The sequence below is a fragment of the Hyperolius riggenbachi genome, chromosome 6 (assembly GCF_040937935.1).
Source record: "Hyperolius riggenbachi isolate aHypRig1 chromosome 6, aHypRig1.pri, whole genome shotgun sequence".
Taxonomy (NCBI): Eukaryota; Metazoa; Chordata; class Amphibia; order Anura; family Hyperoliidae; genus Hyperolius; species Hyperolius riggenbachi.
The window spans coordinates 388,141,976-388,167,686 of NC_090651.1; the positions used below are offsets into that span (position 1 = coordinate 388,141,976).

The window sequence follows — 25,711 nt, forward strand, 5'->3', positions numbered from 1 at the left end:
AGCCTATGAACAGTGACTGAGTGTCCTAGACTCCTAGTACAGTAAGAGTAAGTAGTAACAGTAAGTACAACTAACTAATTACAATAATCAATCAGTTATCAGAAGGAAATAGAGTGTGTGTAGTGTGTGTACACAGACAGTGAGTGCACACACGCAGGAGCTAGTAGCCTATGAACAGTGACTGAGTGTCCTAGACTCCTAGTACAGTAAGAGTAAGTAGTAACGGTAAGTACAACTAACTAATTACAATAATCAATCAGTTATCAGAAGGAAATAGAGTGTGTGTAGTGTGTGTACACAGACAGTGAGTGCACACACGCAGGAGCTAGTAGCCTATGAACAGTGACTGAGTGTCCTAGACTCCTAGTACAGTAAGAGTAAGTAGTAACAGTAAGTACAACTAACTAATTACAATAATCAATCCGTTATCAGAAGGAAATAGAGTGTGTGTAGTGTGTGTACACAGACAGTGAGTGCACACACGCAGGAGCTAGTAGCCTATGAACAGTGACTGAGTGTCCTAGACTCCTAGTACAGTAAGAGTAAGTAGTAACAGTAAGTACAACTAACTAATTACAATAATCAATCAGTTATCAGAAGGAAATAGAGTGTGTGTAGTGTGTGTACACAGACAGTGAGTGCACACACGCAGGAGCTAGTAGCCTATGAACAGTGACTGAGTGTCCTAGACTCCTAGTACAGTAAGAGTAAGTAGTAACAGTAAGTACAACTAACTAATTACAATAATCAATCAGTTATCAGAAGGAAATAGAGTGTGTGTAGTGTGTGTACACAGACAGTGAGTGCACACACGCAGGAGCTAGTAGCCTATGAACAGTGACTGAGTGTCCTAGACTCCTAGTACAGTAAGAGTAAGTAGTAACAGTAAGTACAACTAACTAATTACAATAATCAATCAGTTATCAGAAGGAAATAGAGTGTGTGTAGTGTGTGTACACAGACAGTGAGTGCACACACGCAGGAGCTAGTAGCCTATGAACAGTGACTGAGTGTCCTAGACTCCTAGTACAGTAAGAGTAAGTAGTAACAGTAAGTACAACTAACTAATTACAATAAGCAATCAGTTATCAGAAGGAAATAGAGTGTGTGTAGTGTGTGTACACAGACAGTGAGTGCACACACGCAGGAGCTAGTAGCCTATGAACAGTGACTGAGTGTCCTAGACTCCTAGTACAGTAAGAGTAAGTAGTAACGGTAAGTACAACTAACTAATTACAATAATCAATCAGTTATCAGAAGGAAATAGAGTGTGTGTAGTGTGTACACACTACACAGACAGTGAGTGCACACACGCAGGAGCAGCTAGTAGCCTGTGAACAGTGACAGTGAGTGTCCTAGTACAGTTACAGTATATAACTACAATACTAATACAATCAGTAGTAAAGGACAGCAGAAATACTGGTATAGATGAGAGAAATAAACAGAGGACAGGAGAGAACAGCTGCCCACACAGGCAGGCCCTGAGGTCTAAAGCTGTAAGCGTGCAGCAGCTGTCTGAGTCTCTCTCTATGTAACACAAAAGCTACTAACTAAAATACAATGTCTAACTAACTAACAACAATATAGGTGTGTATAGGAGGTGTATGTGAGCAAAAACGCTAGGTAAATGACCACAATAGAGCTCTTGCTAAGCCAAAGCACAAAGGAGCAACTCTCTCTCTATGCAAGTCTCAGGCAAGGACGGAGAAACGGAACATGGCGGCCGCTATTTATAGGGTAGGGGCTGGCCAGGGTCCCCCTCTGTGATTGGCTGCCGTCAGAGGGCCTGGGAGCCCTCTGATTGGCTCTAAGGACATCAATCTGGGCTATGACGCTATTCGAGCTCGGTACCGAGCTCGAATAGCGCCGTTTGCTCGAATAGCGCGAATAGTGAATGGGCTATTCGCGTTTATTTGAATAGCCCATTCGAATAGCTGCAGCTATTCGGAGCTCGAATACCGAGCTCGAATAGCTGGAAAAGAGCTCGAATATTCGAGCTACTCGAATATTCGAGCTCTGCTGAGCACCACTGGCCGCGGTCACGCCAATTGGCGTGGAGCGGTCGGCTACTAATTAACTGACTCTAAAATGTATTCCTATCCTTTAAAATTTCTTATTTTCCATTTTAAAATGAAGAAAAAATAACTATGAAGAATAGAACCAGTGTGGTTTGAATGATAAAATATCATCTTTTGCTTATGAACTCTTTGTGAATGATGGGTGTGGCTAGAGGTGCGGCAGGGGCGTGTCTTAAACTCTCCCTCTTTCTTAACTCAAAAAAGTTGTGGGGTATGACACAGCTCTCCTGTAGACAGCATAACCATATGGGCAGGCGATAAAATGTCATGTTGATAAATGTAAGGCCATGCATCTTGGCTGTGTCAATGGCGTCACACCACATGAACTAAGGTTGTGTTCACACTATGCCCATTGCTTGGCGCTGTGTTGCTGCATGTGTGATTGCACAGGTATGCTCACATCTCCATGTTGTAAAGTGCGTTCTCCAGTGCGTTTCTGGATAATGTGTCTGATAACGGGCGCGTTACACAGCAATTCCTCATGCTGTACAAATAGCGTGCACCATTTAATGCAGGCGTGTAGATAGAAACCATGGGGGCCCATAGCAAAATACTGGTTGGGGCCCCCCACAAAAAATAAGACACCTTTCTGCCCTCCCACACACACCAGTGTTAGAAAGCCAGAGATGCCCCCCAGAATTAGGCAATCTCCCATCATTGGTAGCCAGAGGTATCGCCAGTATTAGGTAGAAACTCAGTAAAGGGAGCCAAAGGTACCCCTGATATTGGGTAGCTCCCCTGTGGAGAGTCAGAAGGGCCTCTAGTAATTAATAGCCCTCCAGTATAGGTAGCCAGAGTGGCCCCAAGTAGAGGCCTGCCCAGGTCTAAGTTTTCAGTCCCGGACCCGACCCGCAACCCAATTAAAATAGAAACATGTACCGAACCCGACCTGCAGGCCTCTAGCCCCAAGTATGAGGTAACCCCCAGTATGGGTAGTCAGAGGGTCTTCCAGTAATAGTCCTCCAGTATAAATACCCTGGGGGCACCCACTGTAGTAGGTAGCCCCAGTATAGGTAAACGTCTCCTCTGCTCTGCTTGCATTACTCTGCACCTCAGGGGGATCACTGAGGACCCCACTATTGCTGCCGGCCATTTCCACTAGGCCCCCCCTTGGCTAGGGGCCCCATAGCTGCGGCTATAACTGCTATGGTGATTCATATGTGATTTAATGTGCAGAGTGTACGTTACACCCTCTATGTAGTGCGGGTGTTAACAGCGTATAATGTGAACTGAATGGGTAAAGCTGGGGACATCAGACTTGGGGAAGGACTTAGGAATACTGGGTATAGCATACCTCCCAACTTTTAGTGATGAGAAAGAGGGACACTTAAGCCACGCCCCTGCCGCACCCCTGATCACGCCCCCCGCCACACCCCTAATCACACATACCATAAAGATTTCATAAGAAAAATACGTTGTTTTACAATTCAAACCACACTGGTCCTTTCTATCCTGGTTCATTTCCCTTCATAGTAACATTTTACAATTAGTAATATATCAATTTAAAGGGTGGGAATGAGGTTTAGAGTTAATCAAACACATTTTAGTAGAGAAATATATATATAAAGAGGGACAAAGTCCTGAAAGAGGGACAGAGGGACAGGGCTCTCAAAGAGGGACAGTTGGTCGCTATGTAATAGGGTAATATTTACCAGGGCCGTCCAGATAATGTAAAAGCCATTTCCAATTAAAGAATTTAGGAAACATTTTGATTTTATTTTGGACACACTGTATACTCTGATAATTTCTCCACATAATCGCCTGCTTTATTTCATCATTAATCATAACTTTTTACAAGATTTTCAATTCTACCTACTTACCTATACTGAAGGCCCCATACCTACCTACCTATACTGAGGACCCCATACCTACCTATACTGAAGGCCCCATACCTACCTACCTATACTGAGGACCCCATACCTACCTACCTATACTGAAGGCCCCATACCTACCTACCTATACTGAGGACCTCATACCTACCTATACTGAAGGCCCGATACCTACCTACCTATATTGAGGACCCCATACCTACCTACCTATACTGAAGGCCCCATACCTACCTACCTATACCGAGGACCCCATACCTACCTACCTATACTGAAGGCCCCATGCCTACCTACCTATACTGAGGACCCCATACCTACCTACCTATACTGAAGGCCCCATACCTACCTACCTATACTGAGGACCCCATACCTACCTATACTGAAGGCCCCATACCTACCTACCTATACTGAAGGCCCCATACCTACCTACCTATACTGAGGACCCCATACCTACCTATACTGAAGGCCCCATACCTACCTACCTATACTGAGGACCCCATACCTACCTATACTGAAGGCCCCATACCTACCTACCTATACTGAAGGCCCCATACCTACCTACCTATACTGAGGACCCCATACCTACCTACCTATACTGAAGGCCCCATACCTACCTACCTATACTGAGGACCCCATACCTGCCTACCTATACTGAAGGCCCCATACCTGCCTACCTATACTGAAGGCCCCATACCTACCTACCTATACTGAAGGCCCCATACCTACCTACCTATACTGAAGGCCCCATACCTACCTACCTATACTGAGGACCCCATACCTACCTACCTATACTGAAGGCCCCATACCTACCTACCTATACTGAGGACCCCATACCTACCTACCTATACTGAAGGCCCCATACCTACCTACCTATACTGAGGACCCCATACCTACCTATACTGAAGGCCCCATACCTACATACCTATACTGAGGACCCCATACCTACCTATACTGAAGGCCCCATACCTACCTACCTATACTGAGGACCCCATACCTACCTACCTATACTGAGGACCCCATACCTACCTACCTATACTGAGGACCCCATACCCAGTGGCGTTCCTACCTAAGGGCGCAGGGGGGCGGGGCGCACCGGGTACCAGTCAGCCAGGGGGGTGTCGCCACGACCCCCCTACACCTGACTAAGGAGGGGAAGAGCAGCGCTAGGAGGAGGGGTGACAGCAGGGATAGCGGCGGGGAGGGGGAAATATCCCCCCCTCCCTCACCTGGGTCCCCTCCTTCTGCCTCTCTTCTCCCCCCAAAAATGCGGGCAGCGGGCCGGTGGCAGTGGGCAGCGAGCAGGCGAGCGCGGAGTATACTCACGTTACTTCCGCGTATCAGCCTGGAACGCTGCGTCACCGTCACGTGCCTCTTCTGCGCCTCCAATCATTGGAGGCGCAGTAGAGGCACGTGACGGTGACGCAGCGTTCCAGGCTGATACGCGGAAGTAACGTGAGTATACTCCGCGCTCGCCTGCTCGCTGCCCAGTGCCCACTGCCACCGGCCCGCTGCCCGCATTTTTGGGGGAGAAGAGAGGCAGAAGGAGGGGACCCAGGTGAGGGAGGGGGGGATATTTCCCCCTCCCCGCCGCTATCCCTGCTGTCACCCCTCCTTCTAGCTACACGGGGGGGGGGGGGGGGAACTATACTACCTAAACTGGGGGCCACTATACTAGCTGGCAGCTGGGGGCCACTATACTGGAGGCAGCTAAACGGGGGGGGGGGGGGGGGGCACAGGGCACTATACTAGCTACACTGGGGGCATCTATGGGGGCCACTATATTACCTATACTGGGGGGGGGGGCACCATACCAGCTACAATGGAGGCAACTATACTATCTAAACTGTGGGCCACTATACTAGCTATACTGGGGCAACTATGGGGGCCACTATACTAGCTATACTGGAGGGAAGCTCTACGGGGGCCACTATACAAACTACACTGGGGGCAGCAACACTACCTACATTGGGGGCAGCAGCTATGCTGCCTATCCTGGGGGCAACTATACTAGCTATATTGGGGCAACTATACTACCTTCACTGGGGGCAACTAGCTACCTATACTGGGGGCAACTGCTAGCTACCTATACTGGGGGCAGTGGCGGGGGGGGGGGGGGGGTGTGCTTAGAAATTCTCCAAGCACCCCCCAGCGTGAACTGACTTTCGGCATCTAATAGACGCCGTATCAGTTCACCGCAGCGGCAGAGCAGGGCTATAGTAAAATGTCCGAAGCCCTGCTCTGGAGACTTTGGGAGTTGCTGGCTGCAGAGGATCGTGGGAGCTGCGCACTGGACGGAGGCCGGAACAGGAGCTCTGCTGCAGGTGAGTAAATGTTTTTTTTTTTCTTTTTAATTTATATTAGCAGCCAGGGGTAGCATTTATGTTCTGGCCAGGTCTGCTACACGATTGAAGTGTTTTCTGGACAGGTCTGCCACACGATTGCATGTATTTTCTGGGCAAATCTGCCGACATGATTGAACGTATTCTCTGGGCAAATCTGCCGACATGATTGCATGTATTTTCTGGGCAAATCTGCCGACATGATTGCATGTATTTTCTGGGCAAATCTGCAGACATGATTGAACGTATTCTCTGGGAAAATCTGCCGACATGATTGAACGTATTCTCTGGGAAAATCTGCCGACATGATTGAACGTATTCTCTGGGCAAATCTGCCGACATGATTGAACGTATTCTCTGGGCAAATATGCCGACATGATTGCATGCATTTTCTGGGCAAATCTGCCGACATGATTGCATGTATTTTCTGGGCAAATCTGCCGACATGATTGCATGTATTTTCTGGGCAAATCTGCAGACATGATTGAACGTATTCTCTGGGAAAATCTGCCGACATGATTGAACGTATTCTCTGGGCAAATCTGCCGACATGATTGAACGTATTCTCTGGGCAAATCTGCCGACATGATTGAACGTATTCTCTGGGCAAATCTGCCGACATGATTGAACGTATTCTCTGGGCAAATCTGCCGACATGATTGAACGTATTCTCTGGGCAAATCTGCCGACATGATTGCATGTATTTTCTGGGCAAATCTGCCGACATGATTGAACGTATTCTCTGGGCAAATCTGCAGACATGATTGAACGTATTCTCTGGGCAAATCTGCAGACATGATTGAACGTATTCTCTGGGCAAATCTGCACACATTACGTGTATTTTCACCCGGGTTCACGTCAAATTACAGTTAGCTCCGCCCTCATCCGATCATGGCCACGCCCATTTTTTTGCCGCGGCGCGCTTCGCGCGCCGCATTTTATAGCGCCTCCCATTTTTTGCCCCTTCACCTTTTTTTGGGGGGGGGGGGGTGTCTTATAATACCCAGCACCGGGTGTCAAATGCCCTAGGTACGCCACTGCCCATACCTACCTACCTATACTGAGCACCCCATACCTACCTACCTATACTGAAGGCCCCATACCTACCTACCTATACTGAGGACCCCATACCTACCTACCTATACTGAGGACCCCATACCTACCTACCTATACTGAAGGCCCCATACCTACCTACCTATACTGAAGGCCCCATACCTACCTACCTATACTGAAGGCCCCATACCTACCTACCTATACTGAGGACCCCATACCTACCTATACTGAAGGCCCCATACCTACCTACCTACCTACCTATACTGAAGGCCCCATACCTACCTACCTATACTGAGGACCCCATACCTACCTACCTATACTGAATACCCCATACCTACCTACCTACCTATACTGAAGGCCCCATACCTACCTACCTATACTGAAGGCCCCATACCTACCTACCTATACTGAAGGCCCCATACCTACCTACCTATACTGAGGACCCCATACCTACCTACCTATACTGAGGACCCCATAACTACCTACCTATACTGAATACCGCATACCTACCTACCTACCTACCTATACTGAAGGCCCCATACCTACCTACCTATACTGAAGGCCCCATACCTACCTACCTATACTGAGGACCCCATAGCGACCTACCTATACTGAGGACCCCATAACTACCTACCTATACTGAATACCGCATACCTACCTACCTACCTATACTGAAAGCCCCATACCTACCTACCTATACTGAAAGCCCCATACCTACCTACCTATACTGAAGACGCCTATACACCTACCTATACTGAAGGCCCCATACCTACCTACCTATACTGAAGGCCCCCTACCTACCTATACTGAAAGCCCCATACCTACCTACCTATACTGAGGACCCCATAACTACCTACCTATACTGAGGACCCCATACCTACCTACCTATACTGAAGGCCCCATACCTGCCTACCTATACTGAAGGCTCCTATACCTACTACCTATAATGAACCTATCTATACCTAATGAACTAATGGCCCTTATACCTACCTACCTACCTACCTACCTATACTGAAGGCCCCTATATCTACCTACCTATACTGAAGGCCCCTATATCTACCTACCTATACTGAAGACACCTATACCTAGCTATCTATACTGAAGGAATCTTTACCTAGCTACCTATGCTGAAGCAAAGCCCCCAGCAAAGCAAAGCCCCCGGGCCAGGTCTAAGGAAAGCCCCCTGAAAAGCAAAGACCCCAAGCCCCAGCCCAGTCTAGCAAAGCCCCTAGCAAAGCAAAGCCCCAGGGGCCCAGCCTAGCATAGCATCCGGTCCCAGCAAAGCAAAGCCCCTGGGCCTCATCCCAGCAAAGCAAAGCCCCTGGGCCTCATCCCAGCAAAGCAAAGCCCGCAGCCAAAAAAAGCAAAGCCCCAGGGCCCTAGCTCAGCAAAGCACAGCCCCCAGCAAAGCAAATCCCTCAGCCTAGCAAAGCCCCCAGCAAAGCAAAGCCTCCGGCCCCAGCCCAGCAAAGCTTACAGCCCAGCAAAGCTCCCAGCTCAGCAACGCCTAGTAAAGCCTGCAGCCCAGCAAAGCGCGCCGCCCAAAAATGCCCCCACCCCATTGAAGCCCCCAGCAAATTGCCCAGCCCAGAAAAGCCCCCAGCAAAGCACCCAGCAAAGCCCCAGGCTCAGCACCCTGCAAGGCCAGGCAGGTACAGCATCATCACCAGCCAGCAAGCCCAGCATAACCGCCAGCCGAGTACAGCAGACAGGCCAGCCAGCCGAAGACAAGACAGAAGCCAGGGGAGGGGCTTATTTATGTGAAATACTGCCTATTGAATATATTTAAGTTACACCACTGCTATGTTCATGTACATTTGGCCCCACCTATGACCACGCCCACTTTCCACGGCATGACCACGCCCATTTTTTTTAACAATGTTTCCCTCTTGGTGCCCAGGGGTGCCCCGGATCTCCCAGGAACCTAGAAATGCCCAGCCTCCATTGCAGTTCACGGTCATTATAAGGCATGCGTTATGCAATGGACCACTATGAAGCGAAGGTTTAACACTTATCGATGGCAGGGGCAAACGCAGGATTTTTAAGGGGGGGATTCCTGAAAGGTCCAGAAGCACTTATGTCCCCGAGTGCTTCCGAATACAGGTGGCTCCATACTGCCCATGCACAAAAGTGCGCTGGCGTATTACGGAGCTGCCTATCTTTGGAAGTACTCAAGGACACGAGTGTTTCTGAGGGCTTCTGGTAGCAGCAAATTTGAATGGGGTACAGGGCTGGAACAACTCCCCGAGAGAGGAACGGGAGATAGACTTAGTTTGGACAATTCAGTGGAATATGCTACATAGTGTCACATAGCGCAAGCGATACCCATATGATGCAGGGATATATGCATCTGCGGAAGATGGCGGCGCTATATAAATACTAAATAATAATAATTTGCCTCACCAGAATTGCACTTTTATTTAGCTTTCCTGTATGACAAGAACACACAGTCAGCTCTAGGGGAAGAGGGAAACAAAGGTGAATGAGGGAGGGCTGCTGCACACCAAGAGTGCTTCTGAGCGTTTTTCAAATCAACAGTGATTTGAAAAGCGCTTGGCTAATGTTACCCTATGTGGGTGTTCCCACAGCAGCGTTGTGATTTTTTCAAAATCGCAGGTATACTGCATGTAGCATGTTTTTGAGCAATTCATTCAAAAATCGCTCTGAAAATCGCTACACAAAATCACACTCACAAATTGCTAGCGATTGCTATTGTCATTTTGGCGTTGCACTAGCCCAGAGAGAGTAGTGGAGAAATTGAGAATAGCCTGAGATGGAGCAGAGAACTTATCTGTATTGAAGTCCCACATCACACAGGCTACTTGCCTGTAATCGGACTCCTGTCCCTGTCAGTCTCTCACACAAGTCAGAAAGAAGCCCTCCTGGAGTCTAGGGACTGTCAAAAACTTTTCAGCTTGTTATCCACACCTTATCCACACATGCAGTCATTATAACAATGGGGAGAGACCAGACAGATGTTTGCCCACAGACCCTGAGTCCAGGCAAGCTCTGCATCATGCTGTGTATATTTACCAGCTTGCCTGCACTCTAATTTCATCATGTCTGACACTTCTGTGCTGTGGAGAGTCCAGGACTCCATAATCAACATTCTCTCACTGCAGGCTGCATCTTCTTGTGGTGGAAGCTTGGCTGCCTCTCTCATTCTATTATCTGGAGGGAGGCACCAGAAGTAAGAAGGGAGGGAGAATGAGGCTGTTTATATTATGCGGGCTTCCCTGGCTGAATACATAGCTCAGTGCAGGGGGGAGGTTCCAGACACCCGGAATAGCCCCGAGTTCGCCAGTGGATGGACCTCAAAGTTTGTTGGGTATCACCTGGTGATGCTGCATATCACACAGCAGGGAATGTGGCAGCCATTAAACATAGGGTTGCCAGGTCGGCTGATGGAGAAAACCGGACAGGGGGTGGAGTTAGGGGTGGAGTTAGGGGCGGAGTCAGAAGCGCACTTTTATGTAGAGTGGGGCTAAGCAATGGGCTTTTTTAAAAAAAAAATTATAGTATTTATATCGCACTGACATCTTCTGCAGCACATTACAGAGTACATAGCCATGTCACTAACTGTCCTCACCAGTAGTACTGGTCCAGTGCACATAAGAGACAGCTTTTCACCAGTAAATGCACATTATAAGAGACACCTTTTCGCCAGTAAATGCACATAATAAGAGACAGCTTTTCCCCAGTAAATGCACAAGAGACAGCTTTTCACCAGTAAATGCACATAATAAGACACAGCTTTTCACCAGTAAATGCACATAATAAGAGACAGCTTTTCACCAGTAAATGCACAAAAGAGACAGCTTTTCACCACTAAATGCACATAATGACAAACAGCCAGTGTTCCCAGTATATGTAGCCAGGGATATATGTGCCCAGTATATGTAGCCAGGGGGTATATATATATCCCAGTATATGTAGGCAGGGGTGTAAATGTCCCAGTATACGTAGGCAGGGGGTATATGTGCCCAGAATAGGTAGCCAGGGGGTATATGTGCCCAGAATAGGTAGCCAGGCGCTATATGTGCCCAGAATAGGTAGCCAGGGGCTATATGTGCCCAGAATAGGTAGCCAGGGGCTATATGTGCCCAGAATAGGTAGCCAGGGGCTATATGTGCCCGGAATAGGTAGCCAGGGGCTATATGTGCCCGGAATAGGTAGCCAGGGGGTATATTTGCCCAGAATAGGTAGCCAGGGGCTATATGTGCCCAGAATAGGTAGCCAGGGGGTATATGTGCCCGGAATAGGTAGCCAGGGGCTATATGTGCCCAGAATAGGTTAGGTAGCCAGGTGCGCCCCCCCCCCCCCCCCCCCCCCGCAGGAGGAGAACAGTGCAGCAGAGAGAGAGCTGGGAGCAGCGGTGGAGAAGGGGAGCAATCTCCCCCCCCCCCCTTCCCTCACCTTAGGGTGCTCTCTCTCCCCCACTGTCTCCTCCAATATGATGTGCAGGCTGGCGGGTGGCTGCAGGCAGAACTTACCTCTGTGTCGCAGGCGCCGGAAGTTCGGGTCCCGCAGCCGCTGAGATTCGACTCAAAAAAGATCCGGATCAAAGATTCGAATCATTCATGAGCCGGACAACACTATTCAGACTGATTAGTGTTGTCCGGCTCATGAATGATTCGAATCTTTGATCCGGATCTTTTTTGAGTCAAATCTCAGCGGCTGCGGGACCCGAACTTCCGGCGCTGGAGCGACACAGAGGTAAGTTCCGCCTGCAGCCACTCGCCAGCCTGCACATCATCCTGGAGGAGACAGCGGGGAGAGAGAGCACCCTAAGGTGAGGGAAGGGGGGGGAGATTGCCCCCCTTCTCCACCGCTGCTCCCAGCTCTCTCTCTGCTGCGCTGTTCTCCTCCTGCGCTGCGGGGGGGCTCTAAACCGGACAACTTAATTGTCCGGTTTAGCATGCCTTTTTGCACCGGACACAGCGCACAAAAACCGGACTGTCCGGTGTAAAACCGGACACCTGGCAACCCTAATTAAACATAACACGCTAAATGCCCGAGAGGCAGGTGACATTATGGTATGACATTTACATACTAATAAAGTTTTATATTAAGTCGGCATAAAGGTACAGCTACCTATGGTGTATAGAAGTTATTACATTTTCTCAATAGAACCGCCCATTTCTACATTGTTTCTAGTTTTGTTGTTTAGGAATGATGAGCTACAGTCCATATTATTACACTGGATATTGTTTATAGGCCTGATGAGAATATTTCCGTATGTATGCACCACCTGCTGGAAGTATGTGGTATTGCAGGCAGTCCTGCTTCTCATACATGGAATTGGGTTTATTTATGCAGCTCTTTAAAGGACAACTGAAGTGAGAGGGATATGGAAGCTGCCATATTTATTCCCTTTTAAGCAATACCAGTTGCCTGGCAGCCCTGTTGATCCTCTGCCTCTAATACTTTAAAGAAAACCTGTACTGAAAATTAAAAGTCAAAATAAACATACACAAGTCATACTTACCTCCTGTATAGTCTACTGTTCAATCTATTTTTCCTCTCCTGCGTCCTGTTTGTCCACTGTGATCAATGGAATTCTCCGTCCTCCATTTTGAAAATGGCCATTACCCCATATCAGCTTCCTGGTCACCACACTGTTAAACTGTAACATCGCCCACTTGAGCCATAGGGAAACATGGACACATCAGTTCTCCTCTCAGCTATAACTGACAGCAACTGATATATAACTGACAGCAACTGATATATAACTGACAGCAACTGGTATATTTCAGTTCTGACAAAATGTTGTCAGAACTGGAAGGGATTATTGTCAGAAGAAAATGGTGAGCTTCTGATAGGAACTGATGGCAAAGTAACTGTGTAATATTTATTTGAAGTTACCTCATGTGTTTATTTTAAATAATTTTACTCAGTACAGGTTCTCTTTAAGCCATGGCCCCTGAACAAGCATGTAGCAGATTAGGCGTTTCTGATATTACTTTCAGATCAGACAAGATTAGCTGCATGCTTGTTTCTGGTGCGATTCAGACTCTACTGCAGCTAGAAACATCAGCAGGGGGCCCCCCTATACTGGGGGCACCTATACTTGGCTAAATATACTGGGGGCACCTATACCTGGCTACCTATACTGGGGCACCTATACCTGGCTACCTATACTGGGGCACCTATACCTGGCTACCTATACTGGGGGCACCTATACCTGGCTACCAATACTGGGGGCACCTATACCTGGCTACCAATACTGGGGGCACCTATACCTGGCTACCTATACTGGGGACACCTATACCTGGCTACCTATACTGAAGACACCTATTCCTGGCTACTTATACTGGGGGCACCTATACCTGGCTACCAATACTGGGGACACCTATACCTGGCTACCTATACTGAAGACACCTATTCCTGGCTACCTATACTGGGGCACCTATACTTGGCTAAATATACAGGGGGCACCTATTCCTGGCTACCTATACTAGGGGAACCTATACATGGCTACCTATACTGGGGACACCTATACCTGGCTACCTATACTGAGGACACCTATTCCTGGCTACCTATACTGGGGGCACCTATACCTGGCTACCTATACTGGGGACACCTATACCTGGCTACCTATACTGAGGACACCTATTCCTGGCTACCTATACTGGGGGAACCTATACCTGGCTACCTATACTGGGTGCACCTATACCTGGCTACCTATACTGAGGACATCTATTCCTGGCTACCTATACTGGGGGAACCTATTCCTGGCTACCTATACTGGGGGAACCTATTCCTGGCTACCTATACTGGGTGCACCTATACCTGGCTACCTATACTGGGGGCACCTATACCTGGCTACCTATACTGAGGGCACCTATACCTGGCTACCAATACTGGGGGCACCTATACCTGGCTACCTATACTGGGGGCAGCTATACCTGGCTACCTATACTTCGGACACCTATGCCTGGCTACCTATACTGGGTGCACCTATACCTGTCTACCTATACTGGGGGTACCTATACCTGGCTACCTATACTGGGGCACCTATACCTGGCTACTTATACTGGGGGAACCTATTCCTGGCTACCTATACTGGGGCACCTATACCTGGCTACCTATACTTCGGACACCTATTCCTGGCTACCTATACTGGGTGCACCTATGCCTGGCTACCTATACTGGGTGCACCTATACCTGTCTACCTATACTGGGGGCACCTATACCTGGCTACCTATACTGGGGCACCTATACCTGGCTACCTATACTTCGGACACCTATTCCTGGCTACCTATACTGGGTGCACCTATGCCTGGCTACCTATACTGTGTTCACCTATACCTGTCTACCTATACTGGGGGCACCTATACCTGGCTACCTATACTGGGGCACCTATACCTGGCTACCGATACTGAGGACACCTATTCCTGGCTACCTATACTGGGTGCACCTATGCCTGGCTACCTATACTGGGTGCACCTATACCTGGCTACCTATACTGGGGCACCTATACCTGGCTACCTATACTGGGGGCACCTATACCTGGCTACTTATACTGGGGGAACCTATTCCTGGCTACTTATACTGGGGGAACCTATACCTGGCTACTTATACTGGGGGAACCTATTCCTGACTACCTATACTGGGGACACCTATACCTGGCTACCCTATACTAGGGGCACCTATACCTGGCTACCTATACTGGGGCACCTATACCTGGCTACCTATGCTGGGGGCACCTATACCTGGCTACCTATACTGGGGACACCTGTGCCTGGCTACCTATACTGGGGACACCTATACCTGGCTACCTATACTGGGGACACCTATACCTGGCTACCTATACTGGGGACACCTATACCTGGCTACCTATACTGGGGCACCTATACCTGGCTACCTATACTAGGGACACCTATACCTGACTACCTATACTGGGGCACCTATATCTGGCTACCTATACTGGGGCACCTATACCTGGCTACCTATACTGGGGACACCTATACCTGGCTACCTATACTGGGGCACCTATACCTGGCTACCTATACTGGGGGCACCTATACCTGACTACCTATACTGGGGACACCTATACCTGGCTACCTATACTGGGGGCACCTATACCTGGCTACCTATACTGGGGCACCTATATCTGGCTACCTAAACTGGGGACACCTATACCTGGCTACCTATACTGGGGCACCTATATCTGGCTACCTAAACTGGGAACACCTAAGCCTGACTACCTATACTGGGTGCACCTATGCCTAGCTACCTATACTGGGGCACCTATACCTGGCTACCTATACTGGGGGCACCTATACCTGGCTACCTATACTAGGGGCACCTATACCTGGCTACCTATACTGGGGGAACCTATACTTGGCTACTTATACTGGGGGAACCTATTCCTGGCTACCTATACTGGGGCCACCTATTCCTGGCTACCTATACTGGGGGAACCTATTCCTGGCTAAATATACTGAGGGCACCTATTCCTGGCTACCTATACTGGGGGCACCTATACCAGGCTACCTATACTGGGGGCACCTATACCTGGCTTCCTATACTGAGGGCACCTATACCTGGCTTCCTATACTGAGGGCACCTATACCTGGCTACCTATACTGGGGGCACCTATGCCTGACTACCTATACTGGGGGCACCTATGCCTGACTACCTATACTGGGGGCACCTATACCTGGCTACCTATACTGGGGAACTAAATACTGCACCACAATAGACAGATGGGCACCGTGCGGTGGGTGACACAGGACAGGTAAGTATCAATGCACGCATGGGGGGAACATATATACACTGGGGGGGGGCAGCGGCGAGGTGGCGGATGCGATGGGGGAACTTTGCCGATTCCAGAGAGATTTCATGCTGAAATTGATTAGGAATCGGTCTGCAGAGTATGGGCAGCCAATAGATCTCTCTAATCAGATTTGATCAGAGAGAGATTGGTCTCTTGGTGGGATCTGCCCATCATCTCTAGGTGTATGGCCACCCTTACATTCATATTAGTGCAGGTTGAGCAGCTGCAGTTTGGTAGTGTAAATAATCAGATATTTAGGGAAGTAATTTTAACATTTTAGTTTTGATTTCACTTTATGTTTCAAGCTTTTATTATACTCAAAATGTATGCTGGAGCCTTGTATCACTTTCTGCACAGAAATCCAGCAGATGCTGAACGCCGGGAAGGTGAAATGTGTCTGACTGGGAGGTGGAAAAGCTGAGGAAATCCAGCTGCTGGCCAAGAGCAGGAACTATTCAGTTTTATAAAGGAAAAAAAGCAAAGCCACTTGGTGAAGGCAGCCAGCAGGCACTGAAAGGGTGAATAACTCTTCAGCCACGCCCACTCCCCAAAAGCATTTGATTGGCTGCTGGGAAGAAGGGAATGTGGGATGTTTGCAGATTCACTTTCAGTTTCCTTTCATCAGAAGAGAAACTCCTTTTTATATGTCCCCGAGAATCTAAGAAAGAATATAAAGGACAGAAGTGAGAAGAGGCACGACGCGATCGCTGCGAGGTAATGATCGCTGCGCGGCTGTGATCGCTAATGTGTGTCGCCCCCCACACACACACCTTCCTGCCTTCCAGAATTCCTCACATTGCTAGCTTGTGTCCTTGTATTTCTATTCTGTTACATAGTTACATCCAGAAGCAGATCTGTCCTCACACTATGTGAAGGTTTAGACTCCGCTCGCGCTCCAACGCAAACAGCGCGCTTTCCCGGACCGCAAACACAGACAGCCGACGGATTGTACTTTATTACACCCCATCAGTCTGGAATGGATCCAATTGATCCGCTCCGGTAAACGCAATGCAAAAACCTGATATGCAGATCTCTCTGGCCAGTGGAAGTGCTGAAGAAGATGTCAGTGCTATATAAATACATAATAATAATATGGTAAGTCATTAGACTATGACTATGGTAGGATTAGATTGTGAGCTCATCTGAGGACAGTCAGTGACATGACTATGTACTCTGTTATGTGCTGCAGGAGATGTCAGTGCTATATAAATACATAATAATAATATGGTAGGACATTAGACTATGACTATGGTAGGATTAGATTGTGAGCTCCTCTGAGGACAGTCAGTGACATGACTATGTACTCTGTAATGTGCTGCAGAAGATGTCAGTGCTATATAAATACATAATAATAATATGGTAGGACATTGGACTATGACTATGGTAGGATTAGATTGTGAGCTCCTCTGAGGACAGTCAGTGACATGACTATGTACTCTGTAAAGTGCTGCGGAAGATGTCAGTGCTATATAAATACATAATAATAATATGGTAGGACATTACACTATGACTATGGTAGGATTAGATTGTGAGCTCCTCTGAGGACAGTCAGTGACATGACTATGTACTCTGTAATGTGCTGCAGGAGATGTCAGTACTATATAAATACATAATAATAATATGGTAGGACATTAGACTACGACTGTGGTAAGATTAGAGTGTGAGCTCCTCTGAGGACAGTCAGTGACATGACTATGTACTCTGTAACATGCTGCAGAAGATGTCAGTGCTATATAAATACACAATAATAATAATATGGTAGGACACTAGACTATGACTATGGTAGGATTAGACTGTGAGCTCCTCTGAGGACAGTCAGTGACATGACTATGTACTCTGTAATGTGCTGCAGAAGATGTCAGTGCTATATAAATACATAATAATAATATGGTAAGACATTAGACTATGACTATGGTAGGATTGGAGTGTGAGCTCCTCTGAGGACAGTCAGTTACATGACTACGTACTCTGTAATGTGCTGCAGAAGATGTCAGTGCTATATAAATACATAATAATAATAATATGGTAAGACATTAGACTATGACTATGGTAGGATTAGATTGTGAGCTCCTCTGAGGACAGTCAGTGACATGACTATGTACTCTGTAATGTGCTGCAGAAGATGTCAGTGCTATATAAATACATAATAATAATATGGTAAGACATTAGACTATGACTATGGTAGGATTAGATTGTGAGCTCCTCTGAGGACAGACAGTGACATGACTATGTACTCTGTAATGTGCTGCAGAAGATGACATTGCTATATAAATACATAATAATAATATGGTAGGACATTGGACTATGACTATGGTGGGATTAGATTGTGAGCTCCTCTGAGGACAGTCAGTGAAATGACTATGTACTCTGTAAAGTGCTGCGGAAGATGTCAGTGCTATATAAATACATAATAATAATAATATGGTAGGACATTACACTATGACTATGGTAGGATTAGATTGTGAGCTCCTCTGAGGACAGTCAGTGACATGACTATGTACTCTGTAAAGTGCTGCGGAAGATGTCAGTGCTATATAAATACATAATAATAATATGGTAGGACATTAGACTATGACTATGGTAGGATTAGATTGTGAGCTCCTCTGAGGACAGTCAGTGACATGACTATGTACTCTGTAATGTGCAGCAGAAGATGTCATTTCTATATAAATACACAATAATAATATAGTAGGACATTAGACTATGACTATGATAGGCTTAGATTGTGAGCTCCTCTGAGGACAGTCAGTGACATGACTATGTACTCTGTAATGTGCTGCAGAAGATGTCAGTGCTATATAAATACATAATAATAATATGGTAAGACATTAGACTATGACTATGGTAGGATTAGATTGTGAGCTCCTCTGAGGACAGTCAGTGACATGACTGTCTATGTACTCTGTAATGTGCTGCAGAAGATGTCATTTCTTTATAAATACACAATAATAATATAGTAGGACATTGGACTATGACTGTGGTAAGATTAGAGTGTGAGCTCCTCTGAGGACAGTCAGTGACATGACTATGTACTCTGTAATGTGCTGCAGAAGATGTCAGTGCTATATAAATACATAATAATAATAATAATAATATGGTAGGACATTAGACTATGACTATGGTAGGATTAGAGTGTGAGCTCCTCTGAGGACAGTCAGTGACATGACTATGTACTCTGTAATGTGCTGCAGAAGATGTCAGTGCTATATAAATACATAATAATAATATGGTAAGACATTAGACTATGACTATGGTAGGATTAGATTGTGAGCTCCTCTGAGGACAGTCAGTGACATGACTATGTACTCTGTAATGTGCTGCAGAAGATGTCAGTGCTATATAAATACATAATAATAAAATGGTAGGACATTAGACTATGACTATGGTAGGATTAGATTGTGAGCTCCTCTGAGGACAGTCAGTGACATGACTATGTACTCTGTAATGTGCTGCAGAAGATGTCATTTCTATATAAATACACAATAATAATATGGTAGGACATTGGACTATGACTATGGTAGGATTAGATTGTGAGCTCCTCTGAGGACAGTCAGTGACATGACTATGTACTCTGTAAAGTGCTGCAGAAGATGTCAGTGCTATATAAATACATAATAATAATATGGTAGAACATTACACTATGACTATGGTAGGATTAGATTGTGAGCTCCTCTGAGGACAGTCAGTGACATGACTATGTACTCTGTAATGTGCTGCAGGAGATGTCAGTACTATATAAATACATAATAATAATATGGTAGGACATTAGACTATGACTGTGGTAAGATTAGAGTGTGAGCTCCTCTGAGGACAGTCAGTGACATGACTATGTACTCTGTAATGTGCTGCAGGAGATGTTAGTGCTATATAAATACAAAATAATAATATGGTAGGACATTACACTATGACTATGGTAGGATTAGATTGTGAGCTCCTCTGAGGAAAGTCAGTGACATGACTATGTACTCTGTAATGTGCTGCAGGAGATGTCAGTACTATATAAATACATAATAATAATATGGTAGGACATTAGACTATGACTGTGGTAAGATTAGAGTGTGAGCTCCTCTGAGGACAGTCAGTGACATGACTATGTACTCTGTAATGTGCTGCAGGAGATGTCAGTGCTATATAAATACATAATAATAATATGGTAGGACATTACACTATGACTATGGTAGGATTAGATTGTGAGCTTCTCTGAGGACAGCCAGTGACATGACTATGTACTCTGTAACATGCTGCAGAAGATGTCAGTGCTATATAAATACACAATAATAATAATATGGTAGGACACTAGACTATGACTATGGTAGGATTAGACTATGAGCTCCTCTGAGGACAGTCAGTGACATGACTATGTACTCTGTAATGTGCTGCAGAAGATGTCAGTGCTATATAAATACATAATAATAATATGGTAAGACATTAGACTATGACTATGGTAGGATTAGATTGTGAGCTCCTCTGAGGACAGTCAGTGACATGACTATGTACTTTGTAATGTACTGCAGAAGATGTCAGTGCTATATAAATACATAATAATAATATGGTAGGACATTAGACCATGACTATGGTAGGATTGGAGTGTGAGCTCCTCTGAGGACAGTCAGTGACATGACTATGTACTCTGTAATGTACTGCAGAAGATGTCAGTGCTATATAAATACATGATAATAATATGGTAGGACATTAGACCATGACTATGGTAGGATTGGAGTGTGAGCTCCCCTGAGGACAGTCAGTGACATGACTATGTACTCTGTAATGTACTGCAGAAGATGTCAGTGCTATATAAATACATGATAATAATATGGTAGGACATTAGACTATGACTATGGTAGGATTAGAGTGTGAGCTCCTCTGAGGACAGTCAGTGACATGACTATGTACTCTGTAATGTGCTGCAGGAGATGTCAGTACTATATAAATACATAATAATAATATGGTAGGACATTAGACTATGACTGTGGTAAGATTAGAGTGTGTGCTCTTCTGAGGACAGTCAGTGACATGACTATGTACTCTGTAATGTGCTGCAGAAGATGTCAGTGCTATATAAATACATAATAATAATAATATGGTAGGACATTAGACTATGACTATGGTAGGATTAGATTGTGAGCTCCTCTGAGGACAGCCAGTGACATGACTATGTACTCTGTAACATGCTGCAGAAGATGTCAGTGCTATATAAATACACAATAATAATAATATGGTAGGACACTAGACTATGACTATGGTAGGATTAGACTATGAGCTCCTCTGAGGACAGTCAGTGACATGACTATGTACTCTGTAATGTGCTGCAGAAGATGTCAGTGCTATATAAATACATAATAATAATATGGTAAGACATTAGACTATGACTATGGTAGGATTAGATTGTGAGCTCCTCTGAGGACAGTCAGTGACATGACTATGTACTCTGTAATGTGCTGCAGAAGATGTCAGTGCTATATAAATACATAATAATAATATGGTAGGACATTAGACCATGACTATGGTAGGATTAGAGTGTGAGCTCCTCTGACAACAGTCAGTGACATGACTATGTACTCTGTAATGTGCTGCAGAAGATGTCAGTGCTATATAAATACATAATAATAATATGGTAGGACATTACACTATGACTATGGTAGGATTAGATTGTGAGCTCCTCTGAGGACAGTCAGTGACATGACTATGTACTCTGTAATGTGCTGCAGAAGATATCAGTGCTATATATATATACATAATAATAATATGGTAGGACATTACACTATGACTATGGTAGGATTAGAGTGTGAGCTCCTCTGAGGACAGTCAGTGACATGACTATGCACTCTGTAATGTGCTGCAGAAGATGTCAGTGCTATATAAATACTTGATAATAATATGGTAGGACATTAGACTATGACTATGGTAGGATTAGATTGTGAGCTCCTCTGAGGACAGTCAGTGACATGACTATGTACTCTGTAAAGTGCTGCAGAAGATGTCAGTGCTATATAAATACATAATAATAATATGGTAGGACATTACACTATGACTATGGTAGGATTAGATTGTGAGCTCCTCTGAGGACAGTCAGTGACATGACTATGTACTCTGTAATGTGCTGCAGAAGATGTCAGTATTATATAAATACATAATAATATGGTAGGACATTAGACTATGACTGTGGTAAGATTAGAGTGTGAGCTCCTCTGAGGACAGTCAGTGACATGACTATGTACTCTGTAATGTGCTGCAGAAGATGTCAGTGCTATATAAATACGTAATAATAATAATATGGTAGGACATTAGACTATGACTATGGTAGGATTAGAGTGTGAGCTCCTCTGAGGACAGTCAGTGACATGACTATGTACTCTGTAATGTGCTGCAGAAGATGTCATTTCTATATAAATACATAATAATAATATGGTAGGACATTAGACTATGACTATGGAAGAATTAGATTGTGAGCTCCTCTGAGGACAGTCAGTGACATGACTATGTACTCTGTAATGTGCTGCAGAAGATGTCATTTCTATATAAATACACAATAATAATATGGTAGGACATTGGACTATGACTATGGTAGGATTAGAGTGTGAGCTCCTCTGAGGACAGTCAGTGACATGACTATGTACTCTGTAATGTGCTGCAGAAGATGTCAGTGCTATATAAATACATGATAATAATATGGTAGGACATTAGACTATGACTATGGTAGGATTAGATTGTGAGCTCCTCTGAGGACAGTCAGTGACATGACTATGTACTCTGTAATGTGCTGCAGAAGATGTCAGTGCTATATAAATACATGATAATAATATGGTGGGACATTAGACAATGACTATGGTAGGATTAGATTGTGAGCTCCTCTGAGGACAGTCAGTGACATGACTATGTACTCTGTAATGTGCTGCAGAAGATGTCAGTGCTATATAAATACGTAATAATAATAATATGGTAGGACATTAGACTATGACTATGGTAGGATTAGAGTGTGAGCTCCTCTGAGGACAGTCAGTGACATGACTATGTACTCTGTAATGTGCTGCAGAAGATGTCAGTGCTATATAAATACATAATAATAATATGGTAGGACATTAGACTATGACTATGGAAGAATTAGATTGTGAGCTCCTCTGAGGACAGTCAGTGACATGACTATGTACTCTGTAATGTGCTGCAGAAGATGTCATTTCTATATAAATACACAATAATAAAATGGTAGGACATTGGACTATGACTATGGTAGGATTAGATTGTGAGCTCCTCTGAGGACAGTCAGTGATATGACTATGTACTATGTAATGTGCTGCGGAAGATGTCAGTGCTATATAAATACATGATAATAATATGGTAGGACATTAGACTATGACTATGGTAGGATTAGAGTGTGAGCTCCTCTGACAACAGTCAGTGACATGACTATGTACTCTGTAATGTGCTGCAGAAGATGTCAGTGCTATATAAATACATAATAATAATATGGTAGGACATTACACTATGACTATGGTAGGATTAGATTGTGAGCTCCTCTGAGGACAGTCAGTGACATGACTATGTACTCTGTAATGTGCTGCAGAAGATATCAGTGCTATATATATACATAATAATAATATGGTAGGACATTACACTATGACTATGGTAGGATTAGAGTGTGAGCTCCTCTGAGGACAGTCAGTGACATGACTATGTACTCTATAAAGTGCTGCGGAAGATGTCAGTACTATATAAATACATAATAATAATATGGTAGGACATTAGACTATGACTGTGGTAAGATTAGAGTGTGAGCTCCTCTGAGGACAGTCAGTGACATGACTATGTACTCTGTAATGTGCTGCAGAAGATGTCAGTGCTATATAAATACATAATATTAATAATATGGTAGGACATTAGACTATGACTATGGTAGGATTAGAGTGTGAGCTCCTCTGAGGACAGTCAGTGACATGACTATGTACTCTGTAATGTGCTGCAGAAGATGTCAGTGCTATATAAATACATAATAATAATATGGTAGGACATTAGACTATGACTATGGTAGGATTAGATTGTGAGCTCCTCTGAGGACAGTCAGTGACATGACTATGTACTCTGTAATGTGCTGCAGAAGATGTCATTTCTATATAAATACACAATAATAATATGGTAGGACATTGGACTATGACTATGGTAGGATTAGATTGTGAGCTCCTCTGAGGACAGTCAGTGACATCACTATGTACTCTGTAAAGTGCTGCGGAAGATGTCAGTGCTATATAAATACATAATAATAATAATATGGTAGGGCATTACACTATGACTATGGTAGGATTAGATTGTGAGCTCCTCTGAGGACAGTCAGTGACATGACTATGTACTCTGTAATGTGCTGCAGAAGATGTCAGTGCTATATAAATACATAATAATAATATGGTAGGACATTAGACCATGACTATGGTAGGATTAGAGTGTGAGCTCCTCTGAGGACAGTCAGTGACATGACTATGTACTCTGTAATGTACTGCAGAAGATGTCAGTGCTATATAAATACATAATAATAATATGGTAGGACATTAGACTATGACTATGGTAGGATTAGAGTGTGAGCTCCTCTGAGGACAGTCAGTGACATGACTATGTACTCTGTAATGTGCTGCAGAAGATGTCAGTGCTATATAAATACACAATAATAATATGGTAGGACATTGGACTATGACTATGGTAGGATTAGATTGTGAGCTCCTCCGAGGACAGTCAGTGACATGACTATGTACTCTGTAATGTGCTGCAGGATATGTCAGTACTATATAAATACATAATAATAATAATATGGTAGGACATTAGACTATGACTGTGGTAAGATTAGAGTGTGAGCTCCTCTGAGGACAGTCAGTGACATGACTATGTACTCTGTAATGTACTGCAGAAGATGTCAGTGCTATATAAATACATAATAATAATATGGTAGGACATTAGACTATGACTATGGTAGGATTAGAGTGTGAGCTCCTCTGAGGACAGTCAGTGACATGACTATGTACTCTGTAATGTGCTGCAGAAGATGTCAGTGCTATATAAATACACAATAATAATATGGTAGGACATTGGACTATGACTATGGTAGGATTAGATTGTGAGCTCCTCTGAGGACAGTCAGTGACATGACTATGTACTCTGTAAAGTGCTGCGGAAGATGTCAGTGCTATATAAATACATAATAATAATATGGTAGGACATTACACTATGACTATGGTAGGATTAGATTGTGAGCTCCTCTGAGGACAGTCAGTGACATGACTATGTACTCTGTAATGTGCTGCAGAAGATGTCAGTGCTATATAAATACATAATAATAATAATATGGTAGGACATTACACTATGACTATAGTAGGATTAGACTATGAGCTCCTCTGAGGACAGTCAGTGACATGACTATGTACTCTGTAATGTGCTGCAGAAGATGTCATTTCTATATAAATACACAATAATAATATGGTAGGACATTGGACTATGACTATGGTAGGATTAGATTGTGAGCTCCTCTGAGGACAGTCAGTGACATGACTATACTCTGTAATGTGCTGCAGAAGATGTCATTTCTATATAAATACACAATAATAATATGGTAGGACATTGGACTATGACTATGGTAGGATTAGAGTGTGAGCT

The 25,711-nt window shown here is 44.8% G+C and overlaps 1 protein-coding gene across 5 annotated transcripts in view; it reads left to right on the plus strand.

Moving 5' to 3' along the window:
* The window catches only part of LOC137521999 (interferon-inducible GTPase 5-like), a 98,065-nt gene that overhangs the window by 12,739 nt on the left and 59,615 nt on the right, over window positions 1–25,711 (plus strand). For 2 of the 5 annotated variants that reach the window (XM_068241997.1, XM_068242002.1), the window contains exon 1: window positions 16,704–16,792. The exons of 1 other annotated variant lie outside the window; for it this stretch is intronic. Coding sequence is in view for 1 of the 4 variants with exons in the window: in XM_068242001.1 (XP_068098102.1) it covers window positions 16,668–16,792 (125 nt within the window). In the remaining 3 variants the exon portion in view is untranslated. Of the gene's footprint in view, window positions 1–16,661; window positions 16,793–25,711 lie in introns of those variants that run through there. 2 more of the 5 variants (XM_068242001.1, XM_068241999.1) reach the window with 2 other exon arrangements.